Source organism: Lutra lutra, chromosome 5, assembly GCF_902655055.1.
Source record: "Lutra lutra chromosome 5, mLutLut1.2, whole genome shotgun sequence".
Taxonomy (NCBI): Eukaryota; Metazoa; Chordata; class Mammalia; order Carnivora; family Mustelidae; genus Lutra; species Lutra lutra.
The window spans coordinates 86358661-86375498 of record NC_062282.1 but is presented as its reverse complement, the minus strand read 5'-3'; the positions used below and the strand labels follow the sequence as shown (position 1 = coordinate 86375498).

At 36.3% G+C, this 16838-nt stretch overlaps 1 protein-coding gene across 1 annotated transcript in view; it reads left to right on the top strand.

Moving 5' to 3' along the window:
• The window catches only part of DHX29 (DExH-box helicase 29), a 53920-nt gene extending 39004 nt beyond the window's left edge, over positions 1 to 14916 (top strand). The window contains 13 exon segments of the mRNA XM_047729481.1: positions 1545 to 1689; positions 1811 to 1928; positions 2717 to 2801; positions 4517 to 4605; positions 5526 to 5654; positions 5741 to 5816; positions 6767 to 6991; positions 8167 to 8303; positions 8724 to 8817; positions 10377 to 10679; positions 11583 to 11714; positions 12689 to 12785; positions 14620 to 14916. Of these exon segments, the coding sequence (XP_047585437.1) occupies positions 1545 to 1689; positions 1811 to 1928; positions 2717 to 2801; positions 4517 to 4605; positions 5526 to 5654; positions 5741 to 5816; positions 6767 to 6991; positions 8167 to 8303; positions 8724 to 8817; positions 10377 to 10679; positions 11583 to 11714; positions 12689 to 12785; positions 14620 to 14675 (1686 nt within the window). The 3' untranslated portion in view covers positions 14676 to 14916.
• Positions 14917 to 16838: the final 1922 nt, after the last annotated feature.

The window sequence follows — 16838 nt, the reverse complement described above, 5'->3', positions numbered from 1 at the left end:
TATGATATTTTATACTATTTTGGCCATAAAGATAAACAACAAAAAAAAATCAAGTACCATATACATAAGCAGTCTTTATTGTTTCATAGCAATGACTAATTATTTAGGAGTAAATTTGTAATTATTTTCTTTACTTTATCTGAACACCTTTTTTTTTTTAAAGATTTTATTTATTTATTTGATAGAGATCACAAGTAGGCAGAGCAATAGGCAGAGAGAGAGGGAGAAGCAGACTCCCCGCTGAGCAGAGAGCCCGATGCGGGGCTCGATCCCAGGACCCTGGGATCATGACCTGAGCCGAAGGCAGAGGCTTTAACCCACTGAGCCACCCAGGTGCCCCTATCCGAACAACTTTTGTATTGAAGATGGGGCAGGCCTAAAATCTAGAGATCCTTGCCATTTTTCCTCAGCAGCCTCTGTCCTGGTATGAGCCAACCTTGGCTATATAGTGAAACTGTCTAGAACAAACACAGCTCTTCCTAAAGAGTTAGTTTCAATGACATGTTTATTTTCAGAACTATCATAAAAGCTAAATTACCGAACATTTTAACCAGTGGTACTGTATCTAGTATTTTTATTGTATCCATGATATTTCATGCTTGTATTCAATCTGATGGATACATGAAGTTACTTTATTTTCTAGTTAAGCAGATAAATCGAGAAAGCAAAAACTAAAATCTTTGCCTAAAACTCCAGAGATAGAAACTAGAAACTAAATAAGGATTTCAGAAAATTAAAGGTATTTCAAAAGAGATAATTGAAATTCATAACCAAAGTAGAATCTAGTAGGAATGAGGCCAATATAAACCACTTATTAAAGTTATTATGGGAACACCTGGGTGCCTCACTTAGTTTAGGCTCAGGTCATCATCTCAGGGTCACAAGATCGAGCCCCTTACCTGGCTCCATGCTGGGCTGTGGAGCCTACGTAAGATTCTCTTTCTCTCTCCCCCTCTGCCCCTCCACCCGAGTACCAAAAAGTTATTATGACCTCTCCTAGCCTGCTTCTTAGTTGCCACAGAACAATGCATACAGTGTTCTGTTTTTCTTCGCTCTTTAGTTTAGTCTGTACATGACAAGATTAAAAGTATTGCTTTACAATTGAGGTTGAATGAAATGAAATACGCAAGACATGAAATTTTATACTTTTTCCACTGTTAAAAACTGTACTCTTAGCATATTTTAACAAAATAATGGTTTTATTTTGTTTTTGTTTTTGTATTTTATTTTCTCAAAATGAGAAAGTTTTTTTGTTTGTTTTAAGATTTTATTTATTTATTTGACAGACAGAGATCACAAGTAGGCAGAGAGGCAGGCAGAGAGAGAGGAGGAAGCAGGCTCCCCACGGAGCAGAGAGCCCGATGCGGGGCTCGATCCCAGGACCCTGGGATCATGACCTGAGCCAAAGGCAGAGGCTTTAACCCACTGAGCCACCCAAGCGCCCTGAGAAACAGTTTTGAATGACTGCAAATACATCATTTTTCCTTGTCTTATAAAAATACATAATATTTTTGTTCACCTTTTTCTGATTGTGTTTTTTGTAGGAATATGTACCAGTTCATACTGGACCAAGTGCTGATTTAAATCCACTTTATCACAAGTACAGCAGCCGCACTCAGCATGCTATTCTCTACATGAATCCTCATAAAATCAACCTGGATCTCATTTTGGAACTTCTTATATACTTAGGTATATATCTTTTTTTCTAATTTGACTCCATTTGTTTTGATAAAACTTTTCTGCTTACTGAAGATGTTTTAGTAACATGTTATATGCTATCCCTTACCTTTTTTCTTATGTTGAATTTCAGACAGAAGTCCCCAATTCAGAAATATTGAAGGAGCAGTATTGATCTTTTTACCAGGACTTGCACATATTCAACAGTTGTATGATCTCTTGTCAACTGACAGAAGATTTTTTTCTGAACGGTAACTACCAGTCTTCATTATATTCCAAGTAGTTTTGAAATAGAAAAATGTTTTATTAAAATTCTTCATCAGGGGCGCCTGGGTGGCTCAGTGGGTTAAGCCGCTGCCTTCGGCTCAGGTCATGATCTCAGGGTCCTGGGATCGAGTCCCGCATCGGGCTCTCTGCTCAGCAGGGAGCCTGCTTCCCTCTTTCTCTCTCTCTCTCTCTGCCTCTCTACTTGTGATCTTTCTCTGTCAAATAAATAAATAAAATCTTTAAAAAAAATAAAATTCATCAGAATTTTCCGTCTTTTTACCTTCAAGTTTTTTAAGTTTTTTAACATTTCTATTACAGCACTTAATATACTAAAAATTTTAGGTATTATTTCTGCTTTTGTTTTGTCTTCTTATTATGAGTAAGCAGAGGGAATCCTGTGGTTGAGAGTAAGACGGTGACTCCCCTTCCCCACCACCTGGACAGCGTAAAACCCCTACAGGTTGCAGTTTATCACCCAGACATATGGAATCAGCTGTTTAGTGTTATCTGTCCTGATATGGTTCATTACTGCTGTCACGGTTACCATATCCAAGCATATTTTTAAATTCTCTAAATCTTATATTCCATATAAATTTATATGAAGTATTTTCTCTGAGTATATGTGGTTTCATTGTATCATTCTTAGAACATTTGTGTTTGAAATTTTTCACAATAAGAAATTTTTAATTGCTATTTGCAAATAAATTTTGTTATTCTTTGCAGTGTCTTCTAAAGAGAAACTCTTGCTAAGAACTATGATTTTAACTTTCAGATATAAAGTGATAGCTCTGCATTCTATTCTTTCAACTCAAGATCAAGCTGCAGCGTTCACAATTCCTCCTCCTGGAGTCAGGAAGGTAAAATTCCATGAAGCAAATTTATGTGTGATCTGAGAATATTTTGTGAACTATTTGGACTCTTTAACATCACAGTTATTAAAATGTTATTAAGTGTATATATTGCATGGCAGACTCCAGACACTATCTGGCTTAACATAATCAGAAGTGAACCCAATAATGAAATTTAAGTATTTGAATATTTATATTATGCATTATTAAAGGGACAAGGCTTTTAGGGGAGTGACAGTTGAAAAATATTATGGCATGGGTTTTGCTTGTGAAAAGAAAAAGAAAAATCACTACTGTTCCCATCCTTTTCACTAGGGATGTTGGATGTCAGGAGCTATTTGAATGCTGTGAGGATTCTTTGTTGTTCTCCAGTCTGTTCATCCCTGATTATCTTTGTTAATACATAGACCATTAGGTTAGGAAACAGTCTCAGTATTTTCATGTCTCCTCCATTCAGGATTCTAAATGTGAAGAGGCACTTGGCAGAGAGTTTCTCAGATTTAGAAGGGGATAAAAGAGTGTAAGAACTGTGGGGAATCTGAGAGCTCCCAGAAAAGAGCCTGGGTTGTGAGGCTGCTCTGACCTGTAACACTTGGGCTTCCCTCCAAGATTTGGTTTAAGGAAGAGAATTCTACCTCTTAAAAAAAAAAAGATTATTTATCAGAAAGCAAGCCCAAGCAGGGGTAGCAGCAAGAAGTGGGAGAAGCAGACTCTGTGCTGAGCAAGGAGTCTGATGCAGTACTTAATCCCAGAACGTTGGGATTATGACCTGAGCCAAAGGCAGACACTTAACCAACTGAGCCACCCAGGTGTCCCAAAAAAATTTTTAATTTTTTTAAGTAGAACCAGCACTGGGTCCCATCTAAGTCTTAGAACCCAGATTATTATTTCCTAGAAATTTTCCCAGAAAAACAAGCATTCACTGTTGAATTACAGAGTTGAGATAGAACAATATGAAAATGACTATTTGATGGAAAATTTCCTAAATGTTTTACCCCCAAGGACTCAAGAGAAAAAATGCAAAGACTACAGTATTCAGCCATCACTATTAAGAATTTTAGAACTAGAAATGGATCTAAGAAATCGTCTATTTCTACCTCCTACGTTAAAGTATCTGAAATCATCTGAGGTAAAATGACTTGGCTGAGGTCACAGAGCTAGTAAGTAGTAGAGCCAGGGCAGCAACAACTTCTTATTTACATACTATTTTTTCCCCAATAATTGTGAATGGTTGTGCTGAGCTGTCTCTATTCCTGACCCAATTTTCCAGGCTACTTAGTTCATTTTTAAGATGACTGACTAGAATTAGGGGAATGGTATTTTTGTTGGAATAAAAATCCCTAATTTTAATTGGCAAGCTAAGCTGTGAAAACTAATTGTAAAGAATTAAAATTACACAGTAATGGCAAGTTTTTGTTTTTTTTTTTTAAAGATTTTGACAGAGATCACAAGGAGGCAGAGGCAGGCAGTGGGGCGGGGGGCGCAGGCTCCCTGCTGAGCAGAGAGTCTGATAGGGAGCTCAATCCTGAGATCATGACCTGAGCCAAAGGCAGAGGCTTAACCCACTGAGCCACCCAGGTGCCCCAGTAATAGCAAGTTGATGGTGAATTTTTGTAAATAATGTTGAAATTCACTTTTTAAAATTCATTAGGTCAAACTGTATAGTTTAAATGATTGCACACTGCTGAAAGTTGTTATCTAAATCTTTTGGCTTTTATTTCCAGATTGTCTTAGCAACAAATATCGCAGAGACAGGTATCACTATTCCAGATGTTGTATTTGTAATTGACACTGGAAGAACAAAAGAAAATAAGTAAGTTTGAAAAGGGTTTGGTGCTCCTGTATTCTTGGGAGAAATCACAGAATCATATAGGGAAATTCCCAAATGTCCTAATTCTACCTGAAGCAAAAAGCCTCAGAGAAACTCTTAAGAAACTTTAAAATGCTCAAGAGTAAATGTCAGGTTTCATGTCTTGATTTTTCCCACAAGTGATGCTAGTATACCACTACTTATAGAAAACTGAGAAAATTTTCAGAACATAATTTTTTGTAAATTTGTAAAATATCTTTACAAAAACATTTATGAGATTATAGCGTATGGATTTTGGAATCAGAGTTGGATTAAAATCTCTGATCTATAGCCTTGAGCAAGTAATAATACAGTAAGTATAATTATCAGTTGCCTCCTATGTAAATGGGGAGCATGAATATTTTTCATAACTGAAAGTACATGATATTTTAATTGGCACTTAATAGGTTAACCTTACCTGAATCTTCATAAAAAGGTTACTACTTTTAATGTTTTAATGGTTATTTGGCAAAAACAGGGAAAACCTCCTTGATAGTCTATTGTAATCCATATACACTTTTCCTCTATTAGGAAACTTCAGCAATATTTGGCAATGCATATGACTACTGAGAGGCATTTCTCGAACTCTTTCAAAGAAGTCTTGTTACATAATTGATAGGCCTTCCATTAAAATAAAACATCCTCCATGACCAGATTAATTTTTTTCCCTTGTAGAGGTATCTGAAGCTTTTGACAGTCTGAGATTCAGTTTGGAAAGTTTGCTAAATTATTTAAATATGAAGCATGACTTGGAAAACTGGCCCACAATTATGATGGACTTTTTTTAGCCTGTCTTCAATATAATTTTAACAATCACCTATTTCCAACCTTTTTCAGATTTTAAGTTCTTTATCTAATTATTCTGTCCTGAAACTTTTCTTCAGGTACCATGAAAGCAGTCAGATGAGTTCTTTGGTTGAGACGTTTGTCAGTAAAGCAAGTGCTCTGCAGCGGCAGGGGAGAGCTGGAAGGGTCCGAGATGGCTTCTGCTTCAGAATGTACACAAGAGAAAGGTATGACATGATCAAAAATACATCTGTCATTATAGTGTGGCATTTCTGATAATGGGTCAAGTGTTTAATATGATTTTATTTTTCAGATTTGAAGGCTTTATGGATTATTCTGTCCCTGAAATCTTGCGTGTACCTCTGGAGGAATTATGTCTTCACATTATGGTAATGCTGAAGGAATTCAGATGCAATTTTTTTCATTCTTTACTACTCCTTTCTAAAAAAGAAGAACACAATATGAACACTTAAAATTCTCTTACCCTACATTGCTCTAGATTTTCAAGAATTTTATTTACTCTAATAAATACCCCCTCCCCCATCTTTTTTTTTTTTTTTAAGATTTTATTTATTTGAGAGAGAGAAAGAGTGTGCACGAGAGACAGCACTCACAGGGGAAGCAGCAGAGACAGGGGAAGAGGTAGAAGTAGGCTCCTGTTTGAGCAGAGAGTCCAGTGTGGGGCTGAATCCCAGGATTATGACCTGAGCTCAAGGCAGTTGCTTAACTAACTGAGCCATTCAGGTGCCTTGTCCCCCATCTTTTTATAAGTAAACCCACTGGACTTAAATTCGACCACAGGCACCCATCCTTAATAGACTAAAACTAGCTCTCAACTGGCGCAGTATTGCTCAACAAAGCACAGTTGGCAATGTCTTCAGACATTTTTGCTTTTGGGGGGAGGAGGAGGCCATTCTACATGGGCATCTAGTGGGTAGAGGCCAGGGATGACTGCTAAACCTTGCATATTACACAACAGTCTCTTAAAGAATTATCTGTCCCAAAATAACAACAGTGCTGAGATAGAGAAACCCCAACATAGACCAAGAGCTTCCTACTCTGAAAGATCTATAATTCCCTTCAATTTTTAGATTTTGACTTTGCAAAAATCAGGAATGAAGAAACTAAAAGTATGGCCTAGAGGATCTCTTCCTCATGCCAGCCATTAACACACACACACACACACAGAGTTTCTCACACACTCCCAATTTTAAGAAAAAGAACAGGTTAGCCTTACTGAGACATTTATGTCTCTTGCTCAGAATTTATTCCCAATTTGACCATCTCTTTGGTCATTTCTAATAACATACTGGTTTATCACTCTTTTTTAAATGTGCAGAAATGCAATCTTGGTTCTCCTGAAGATTTCCTCTCCAAAGCCTTAGATCCTCCTCAGCTTCAAGTAATCAGCAATGCAATGAATTTACTCCGAAAAATTGGAGCATGTGAACTAAATGAGCCTACACTGACTCCACTGGGCCAACACCTCGCAGCTCTGCCTGTGAATGTCAAGATTGGCAAGATGCTTATTTTTGGTGCCATATTTGGGTGCCTTGACCCAGTGGTAAGATAAGTGCTTCTCTTGCTTCTTCACTTTAATTGGCATTTTGGCTAAGTTTGGAAATAATTTTTAACTTTTTGTATTTATATACAAAATCATACCCATTCATCCCTTAAGTGTACTGTAGGTACTATTTTGTAAATGGGTTTGGCTTGTCTAGACTTTTGCTATCAAAAATCCCATTTGAAATGTTTATTTAATTGACTATATAGATTGGAGGGGGGTAGAACAAGCAAGCTCTGGTGGGAGGGAAAGGGAGAGAGAGTCTTAAGCAGGCTTCCTGCCCAGTACAGAGGCCAGCCAGAGCTCGATCTCATGACCCTGAAATCCTGACCTGAGCCAAAATCAAGAATTGGACCAAGCTCAACTGACTGAGCCACCCAGGTGCCCCTTTATAGATTCTTTTAAAACTGTGAACCCCAAAGACTTTCCTAAGGAGAATGAAAAACTTTATTCCTTCACTTTTTCTGCATTATCTCTCTGAACCAGCATTTACTGGCAGTTCCGTTTTATCAAGTTATCTCAGAATTAACAAATTTTGTGCCTCTTTCTGAATCTCTGGGCTCTATATGCCTGCTGTGCCATTTCAACTTACCAGTTTTACCAGGCTGTGGCCTTTTCTGGGGTTGCAAACCAGGGCTGTTTAAAAACAGAATGAAGAAGTGTTTAACATACTCTGTTTCTCTAGTATTAAGAATACTCACCAGAATTGTGCTGAGTCCAAAAATAACCTCTGTCATGATAGTTGATGTGAAAAGTTGCAACAACAACAAATGGGTCATAATGCATTATAAATTATTTTTTTAAGTATTTAAACAACATTGCAGGCAATGGAAATTCAGTAAGCTAAGAGTCAAGATACATGAGGCATGATTCTGGATTGCTTCTCACTATGTGAGACTATGAATCACTATATACCCACTCAGGTTTTTATCTCTGATTCTGGTGATGTGACCTCCTTATAAATATGGTCTAGAAGTGCTATATTTTTTAAATTAAATTAAGTGAAGCCCACAATAACTAATTAAAATGAAACTGCTAGCTATTGAAGAACACAAAGTATTGGAAAAGAAACATGCAACTTGAAAGTGGGACTGTTGTATGATTTGCTTTCCTTTACAAATCACCTTTCCATATATACCTCTTTACTGATAAATGTTTTGGTTATTTATGGATAGGCAACACTAGCTGCAGTGATGACCGAGAAGTCTCCTTTTACTACACCAATTGGTCGGAAAGATGAGGCAGATCTTGCCAAATCAGCTTTGGCTATGGCCGATTCGGACCACCTGACGATCTACAACGCATACCTAGGGTAAAGAAATAATCTGGGTGTAGTCAGTAAGTCAGTGACTGAGGTTATTTACTTAAAAAAAATTTATCTTTGACTTTCATTAAAAAGGTAAATCTAAGATTTACCTTTTAGTTACTTCATCTGTCAAGGTATAATTACGTTAAAAGATTGCTTTTTTTATATACTCCTTCTAAAATTTAAGAATAATGTACATTGTATTGTACCTATATTACCTCATATTTGGAGTTAATAATTTACTCATACACAAAAAAGTCTCCATATTGCAGTTCATACTCATATTCAGTTAGTAGCTCCTACAACAATTAAGACCTCCCCCCCCCTTAAGTGACTGTAATTTCATTAAAGCTTACTTTGGTTAATACCTCTGAAACAGAGTTTGAAAAGAAAACATGTTAAACTTGGGTCATTTTATGTACATAGATGGAAAAAAGCGCGGCAAGAAGGCGGCTGTCGTTCTGAAATAGCATACTGCCGGAGAAACTTTCTTAATAGAACATCTCTGTTAACCCTAGAGGTAAGTCTTAATAGAGCTTGCTAATTCGGGGCCATATGGTTGACGGATAGGCTTATTGTAGAAATAGAAATGCCTAGGGTGGTGACTGATACATAGTACAGATTTAATTTGCTGAATTACTATATTTGTAATTTTTTGTTTCGTTTCTTGTAGTAGGTGACTTTTATGTATTAAACAGTGATTTAAAATAAGTATTTAACAGTCGTAATGTAATAGTCATAAAATGCTTCCAAGGCTTAGGACCTAGTCATTTTTCCTAAGAGCCATAGTTCCCTTTAGTGAAATTCTTCTCTGTTTTCCTGAACATTAGCCAGCTATTTCGTTGCAGGTAGGATGATAGCTATGGTAAAGCATGCTCGGCATGGTACTCTGTGGCTGATTGTGACCAACTGTATAAATCTGCTCTTGGGAAGGGAAACCTGACAACTGTGCCCATCACTCAGGTTTTGATGACTGCTGAGGACCAGAATTATTTCTTGGAGGAGAGAGAGTAGAAGTTTGGTTAAAATAAAAAGACAAGTGATGGCAAAAAACAGGGCTCCTCTGCAGATACTTACTGTTCCTGGTGCATAGGAAATGTTCAGTACACCATCTAAAGGCAAACAGTTTCTACTGCAGACATGCTATAAAAGTATTCAGAAAATAAACAGTGTATCTTACATAATTCCTCTATCTTAAAGGGTTAAATATTTTATTCCCATATAACTTAAGCCATTATTTTTTGTCATTCAAAATAACGGCTGGGATGAGAGCAGGAGAATGAGTTTTGTCCTTCTACAAGTAGATAAAGGGATAAAGTGAAGAAACAGCTGTCTCTGGGCTAACTCACTGGGATTCCTCAGTCTCCACTCCCTTACAACCACCCATCCACCTCCTGCTTCCTTTCTTCTGTGTGCCTTTTCTTCACCTCCCCTGGGCTGCAAGGTTTTCCATCTCTTCACCTCCCCTGTGGTGTTAGAGCAGCTGTTTGGCCTTTTCTCACCTGGAATCAAAGTCTCTTAAGCCCCAAACCAGAAACCTAAAGGAAATCCAAATGTAAATATCACCTTTTAATCGACTGTATCCTGTTTGCTATGAAAAATGCTCATCCTTCCTATAGAATTTAAACTGGTTGGCGCTTAGTTACTAAAGGCAAATAAAGATTTTACACAACAATTTTAGATTAAATGAAGGTGTCATTGTTAGAATTAAGGGAGATTCTCGGGGGCAAATGAACAAAGCATTTGCAGTCCTCTCCTGTTCTTTATCAGTATTAGTCCTCTCTGAGTGGAGAGAGCTACCACTGAAGTAAATATATTGAATTCAAATGTGTTCAGGCACATTTTTATTGCTCTCACATTTTAGACATGTTTTATGACACAGAAAGTCTTGGGACATGGAAATAGATAACTCTTGATTTACCGTGTCGTTTTCTCCTCCTTTGATTTGGGCTCTAGTTAACTAAATAATTTGGCATCCTATCAATTTTGATGGGAAACAGCAATATATATTAAAGGATTGTCACTTTCTCTATTTTAATCAATTACGACCTTGTCTTTTTTTAACATAAACCAATCTAGGATGTAAAGCAAGAATTAATCAAGTTGGTTAAGGCAGCAGGATTTTCATCATCCACAACACCTAATGACTGGGAAGGAAACAGAGCCTCACAGACCCTTTCCTTCCAAGAAATTGCCCTTCTTAAAGCTGTACTGGCCGCTGGACTATATGACAATGTGGGGAAGATAATCTATACAAAATCAGTTGATGTTACAGAAAAATTGGCTTGCATTGTGGAGACAGCCCAAGGCAAAGCTCAAGTACATCCATCCTCAGTAAATCGAGATTTGCAGACTTATGGATGGCTCTTATACCAGGAGAAGGTAAAGTGCTTATTCTTAATTCCACTATTCAGAGATTCATTCTAGAAGTCAGTTGTAACAAGTCATGATATCCCAACAAGTATTATATTTGGTTCTCAAATTGAACAGTTTATTTTTTATATATTTGAAATCTGTGTGTATATAGTTTCTCATAAAAAGTCCTATCTCTTTCACTTAATGAAAGAAAAATATTAAGGTTTCTATGCCATCATCTTTCCTACCTGAAGTAAAGACAATTATAGCAAATAGATACTGTTTAATAATGTATCAGTTAAAAAAAAATAGTGTATCAGTTCCCTGAGATTTCAACAAAAGGTGCTACCTCAGAAGAGAACAAAGACATGTTCTATGTGCATTCCAAATAAAAGGGATATGGGATTAAATAGAACTCTATATGATCTGGCAACAGTTTGAGTCACAGTGTAACCCAAGATAGTTTAAAAGTATTTATAGATTACTATTAAAATCTTTTCAGTCGTAGCTTGATATAAACTACCAAGGATCCGTATTTTGAAGTACTGGGTCAAAAAATCATTACCCTGTCATAACACTTGAATATAAAACCTGAGGAATTCCTGACTAATGACCATAGCTGAATATTGATCTAGAAACCAGACACTATGAAACAGTTTTATTTTTGAGCTAATTAACAGCATTAGTATTATAAAATGACTTGTTCATAGTTTCATTTATGTTGAAGGTATATAATTCGCCCTTACAATTAATGTTTTAAAATGCCTTTTAATAGTATAAATGCACAGATATTAGAATGTAAAGGCAGCTTTATAAAACTTACAGTGTAAATCTTATATGAGCAAATTATAGAAAATGCTTACATGAAACAGATGAATGTCTCACATTTTCAGGCTGCGAAGTTTTTTTTCTCTCTTTATTCCTATGCAGGTAAGGTATACCCGAGTATATCTGAGGGAAACTACCCTAATAACCCCTTTTCCAGTTTTACTTTTTGGTGGTGATATTGAAGTTCAACACCGGGAACGTCTTCTTTCCATTGATGGCTGGATCTATTTTCAGGTACATGCTACAGCTGATCTCATAACATTAAAATTTTCTACTTACAGTAACAGTGAGGTGGATTTTTAAAATTTTATCGGTGTTTGCATAGTTTCTCCCTATAATTTCACTGAAAGTGGAAGACTTCCTTATTTTATCTTGCCTATACTGTTTTAAATCAGTTAAATACAAAATCAAATAATATTCCTACTATTGCAGACTACATTATCAGTAATAACAACTTGCCATCCCTAAGTTAACTATGTCTCAGTAGTTAACTTTACATGATTATTCTAAATTTATTACCCTGATAACCTTGTGATTAATTTCCATAGATGAGATACTTAAATTCAGGTGAGAAGTTTAAATAACTTTCTTAGAGTAAATGAATTATTATTAGCCAAACAAGACTTCTAAGCTCCTTCTACTTCATACCAACTGTAAGAAAACACAGCTTTTAATTTTTCCTCCAGAAAAATTAGACCAGTCATGGCTACCGGCAATAAGCTTATTTCTTTGTAACCCCATCAGGTGACCAGCTTTAAAAAAATCTAATACGTACTGTTACTGTATGCCATCACAATTTGTCTAAGATTGGAGAAGTAAACTTAAATGCAACTTAAAAAATATATGCAGTTCTGTCCAAGAGGTCAGGGTTGTAGAAATTGTCTAACTGGATTATAGTCATGGTTGCACAACTCTATAAATATACTAAAAATCATCAAATTGTACACTTAATAATGAGTAAATTTTTAAGGTTAGTAAATTATACCTCAGTAAAACTATTAATTCTTTCCCCCAAATTTCAGACTTCACTCCCACAGTTCTTGTAAGAGAAGTTACAGGAAATAATTTCCCTGTATTTTTCCAATAACATTTTATATTCAAGTCCAGATGTGTTTAAACACATGGTATACATGCTTTCTTTCACTTATTGAAACACATTCACACTCACAAGGATTAACTTTGGCCAATATGTCATCTCCTCTCAACAGGCTCCTGTAAAAATAGCTGTCATTTTCAAGCAGCTTAGAGTTCTCATTGATTCTGTTTTAAGAAAAAAGCTTGAAAATCCTAAGATGTCCCTTGAAAGTAAGTATTTGCTTATAATATAGCTGGAAAACTATTTTTAAATATTTGAGTACATTAGGGCACACTGAAGTCTTACAGTCCATATGATTAAAAATTGTTTTCATAAAATTTATTTTATGCTGAATTCCATCAGACTCCTAGACATTGCTTCATTATTCACAATCTAATTGTCTTACTCTTTCCTCTTCTAAGCTTTACTTCTAAACTTCTGGCCATTTCCAGGGAAAAAGGATGGTGAAACTGAGCATTGTTAAATTTTGATTATAAGGGACTTTCTGTGAGGTTCCCAACATGTTTTTATCTACCATTCTCACAAATGTAGAGCTCTAGTCTGTTTAAAAAGTATTTTTCAATAGAAACTTGTAGTAAACACTTGAGTTTTCCATTAATCTGGAGCAGTGTTTCCCACCCAAACTTCCAAATCATCCAAATCATCTTGGCAGATATTAAAATACAAAGTCCAAAGACCTACCCCAGACATATTTAATCTCATTTCTGGGAGAGGCCTGTGTGTTATTTTTTAATCACTTAATTTATAACCCTTTCCTCTACTACCATATCCCTTTTTAAATAGAGTAACTTTTATTAAACTGGATTATTTTACTGGTAAAATTTGTCATATAGGATTTGGTTGGTTACATCTTCATGCTTTGATTTAAGGTGTTTCTCTATGCCCTGTATATCCTGCGGACTATAGTAGCTGTATCTAAAGCTTTGATTAATTGGATTTTAGGAAAAGGATATTTTCTGCTTGCTGCTCTGTTCTTCCCATTGCATCACATTACAAAGCATTTCAGTTTGGTTTTCCCACTTTGAATGATGTTAAGAATCGATCAGTGGGTTGCAGCATGATTGATTGTATTTAACAAGTATCTCAGTTAATGCTCATAGAATAAAAAGTTGGAAGCTACGGATCTAGTGCTACTACCCTGAAACTTAGGGAGCTTAAAATTCATGGTTCTTTCTAGACCCATCATTGTTTCCCTTTTAGCAAATGGTCTTTTCTTTTTCTTCCTTCCTTCATCTATTTATTAATTAATGTCAGAGTAGCCCCCAAGAATTTGAGTGTCAGGCCATGGGCCCAGTTATCAGAATTTCTCAGGGCACTCTCTTACTGAAGTGTCTAATGTAAAGACAGAATTTCAGTCTTGCAGCCCTGATAATTGCACCTATCTGAAGAGCAGTGAAGTTCTTAAGAAGTCACAGTCTCGGAACAACTGTTGAAAAGGAGAAGCATCTGTTAACATAACCTCCTTAGCAAATACTGTAGCCTCTGTTGCTCTGTTTGTCAGATTAATTGGTGTTTGATACTTTTGTTGTGTAGAGAGATCTGTCACTTCCCCATTGACACCTCTCCAAGAGTCCTTCCCTGTTAGAAGTTACTGTTTCTGTTGGGACTAAACATGAAGCAACTGGTATCAGTTCCTTCTCCTTTGCCCATACTGTGGAAATCCTGACATGTTCTGAAGACGATGGAACAGTCTGTAGATCCTTCAGTATATCTGAGCCAGGTGACAAAGTTAAGCAAACCTCTTGTCTTAAAAGAATTTTTAAATAAATAATTCCTTATAAAGGACAAATAGTTAAATCACATCATGTTTTGGGGCACTGGCCTACTTGTCAAAGTAGGGTCAAATAACTATAACAATATTTGTAGGGCAACAAATCCTATTTGTGGACATCTCTAGGTTTCTTGTGAATATTTCTGGTATAGTCTTGTATTCTAATATAAAAGAATCTTCTAATCAAGTATGCCTGCTGTTCACATGTGTATACTTTGGGAATTTAGCCAGGTGATGAATTTGTTCATGGGTGCTTTTTTTCTTCCACTCAGATGACAAGATTCTGCAGATCATTACAGAACTGATAAAAACAGAGAATCATAACTGAAACTGAAAGTCATGGTCAACTGCTTTAAAAATAAAGATGAAGATATGGTCATGAAATTATGTGAAAATGGACCATCACATTAAGTATTTCAGTACTTAAAATGTTGGTACTAGCCATAACTTAAAGGTGATGGGAAAAAAAGCACATACTTTAAACATGTGTAATTTTCTAGTTCCTTTTTAATGATAATTATTTGCAATGTATTTAGCACTACATTTACAATAAATCCTTTGGTATCATCCATGCTTCATACATCATTATGTGCCTATGGGCAAGGCCTGTGTCTGTAGTATCTGTAACTTAGTGTCCTGATTCCATATGTATACACCTTATGCTCTACCAGTCCTCCTTATCTGGAGAATTTAGACCTTCTCGACCCACAAGAGAAAGTGAGCTCCAAAACCAGTTGCAATTAAATTTCCTTGAAAAGAACAACTTCAGAATCAATTATTTAATATTTATAACCAAAATGAAAACCTAAGTATTAATAGATACACACTGTGTGCAAAGATGTCTACTTCCTGCTAGACAATAGGCAGGAATGGCTAATGCTACTGTGAACCTTGGGATGGATGACTTAATAACCATTTTCCTCCATCCTAAGCTTTGGTATCAATGCCCTTGAACCCTTTTCTGTACCCATAATTGAATTAGTAAAGTCAGTTACTTTGAGATAGTAAAATATGCTTAGATATTTTTCAAGGGTCTCAGTATCTTTTGAAACAACATTCTGATTATATCGAGGAATTTTTCCCTTCATTTCCAGTCGATTGTTGAAGAACTTCAAAAATAGACCTGTGTAGACCAGATGGCAGGAATTGTATCTGAAGGACGAAAGATTGGAATAGTAATCTAATCCAACTGCTTGACTCTCTTATCAGGTACTCAGTATTGATGAAGGAATAAAAGAAGCTATAATTTCTACTTTATGTGCAAGTAAAAATAATACTTAGTAGTAATCTCTAGTTTTAATTTTCTGCCTGTAGTGTGATAAGGGAGTTAAGAACAAAGAGTCAAATATGATTACAGTTGGGAATCATTAGCTAGTGCCGTTAATAGAACTGGACATTGTCAGATCAAAGAGCTAGTTTGGGTACTAGAGGAAGTTCAGTTTGTAACATGGAGACAGAAATTGTGGAGTCCTGAACTAATGTTTCCCATCACCAGGTGTGTGCAAGCTGGTGCCCAAATGGTTTTTATATATTGATTTAGTCCTCAGAACAACCTATGAGTAGGTAGTACATTATTCCCATTGTATAAATGAGGAGACAGGCACAGAGAAGTGAAGTAACTTGCCCAGATCAAACTGGCAGTAGTGGCAGAGGCATGATGGCTCTAGAACCATTCAAATTTCTGAAAGGTAACTGTATCCTTACTCCTTTGAAGTTGTCAAATAGATCAGGATTAGGGCCTTTGGGCTAGAGTTTTCCATAGGTTTCTCATTGTTAAAGATGTGGGAATGAAGATAAGCACCAAAGGAGAGAGCAGCTAGAAGACACAGGTTAAAATCTTGCAGCACTCCCTATTTCACAGTCCATTCAGTCCTTTTCCATCTCCCCAGCCATCACTCCAACCAAGGTCATTGTCCTCTTTCACCTATGTCACTGTAGTAATCACCAAACTATGCTCTCCCCTTCCTATCCCTCTGTAATCCATTCTTCTCTACAACTGTAAGAATGAGCTTTTTAATTTTTATTTTTTACAGTTTAATTCCAGTAAACATACAGTGTTACATTAGTTCCAGGGGTGTACGATATAGTGACTGAACAGCTCTGTACATTACTCAGTGCTCATCATGACAAGTCCTTAATCCCTAGTACCTATTTCACCCATTCCCTGACCTACCTCCTCTGGGGTAACCATCAGGTTGGTTCTCTACAGTTAAGAATCTATTTCGATTTGTCTCTTTTTTCCCCTTGGGCCTTTGATTGGTTCCTTAAATTCCACATGAGTGAAATCTCATGGTATTTGTCCTTCTCTGACATATTTCACTCAGCGTAATACCCTCTAGTTCCATCTATGGTGTTGCAGATGGCAGGCTTTCATTCTTTTATGACTAAGTAATACCCCAAAATATACATATGTATCACATCTTTCTAAGAATGATCTTTGAAAGATACTTATCATTTAGCTGATTTAAACACTTTCTGGTCTCCCAGTGTC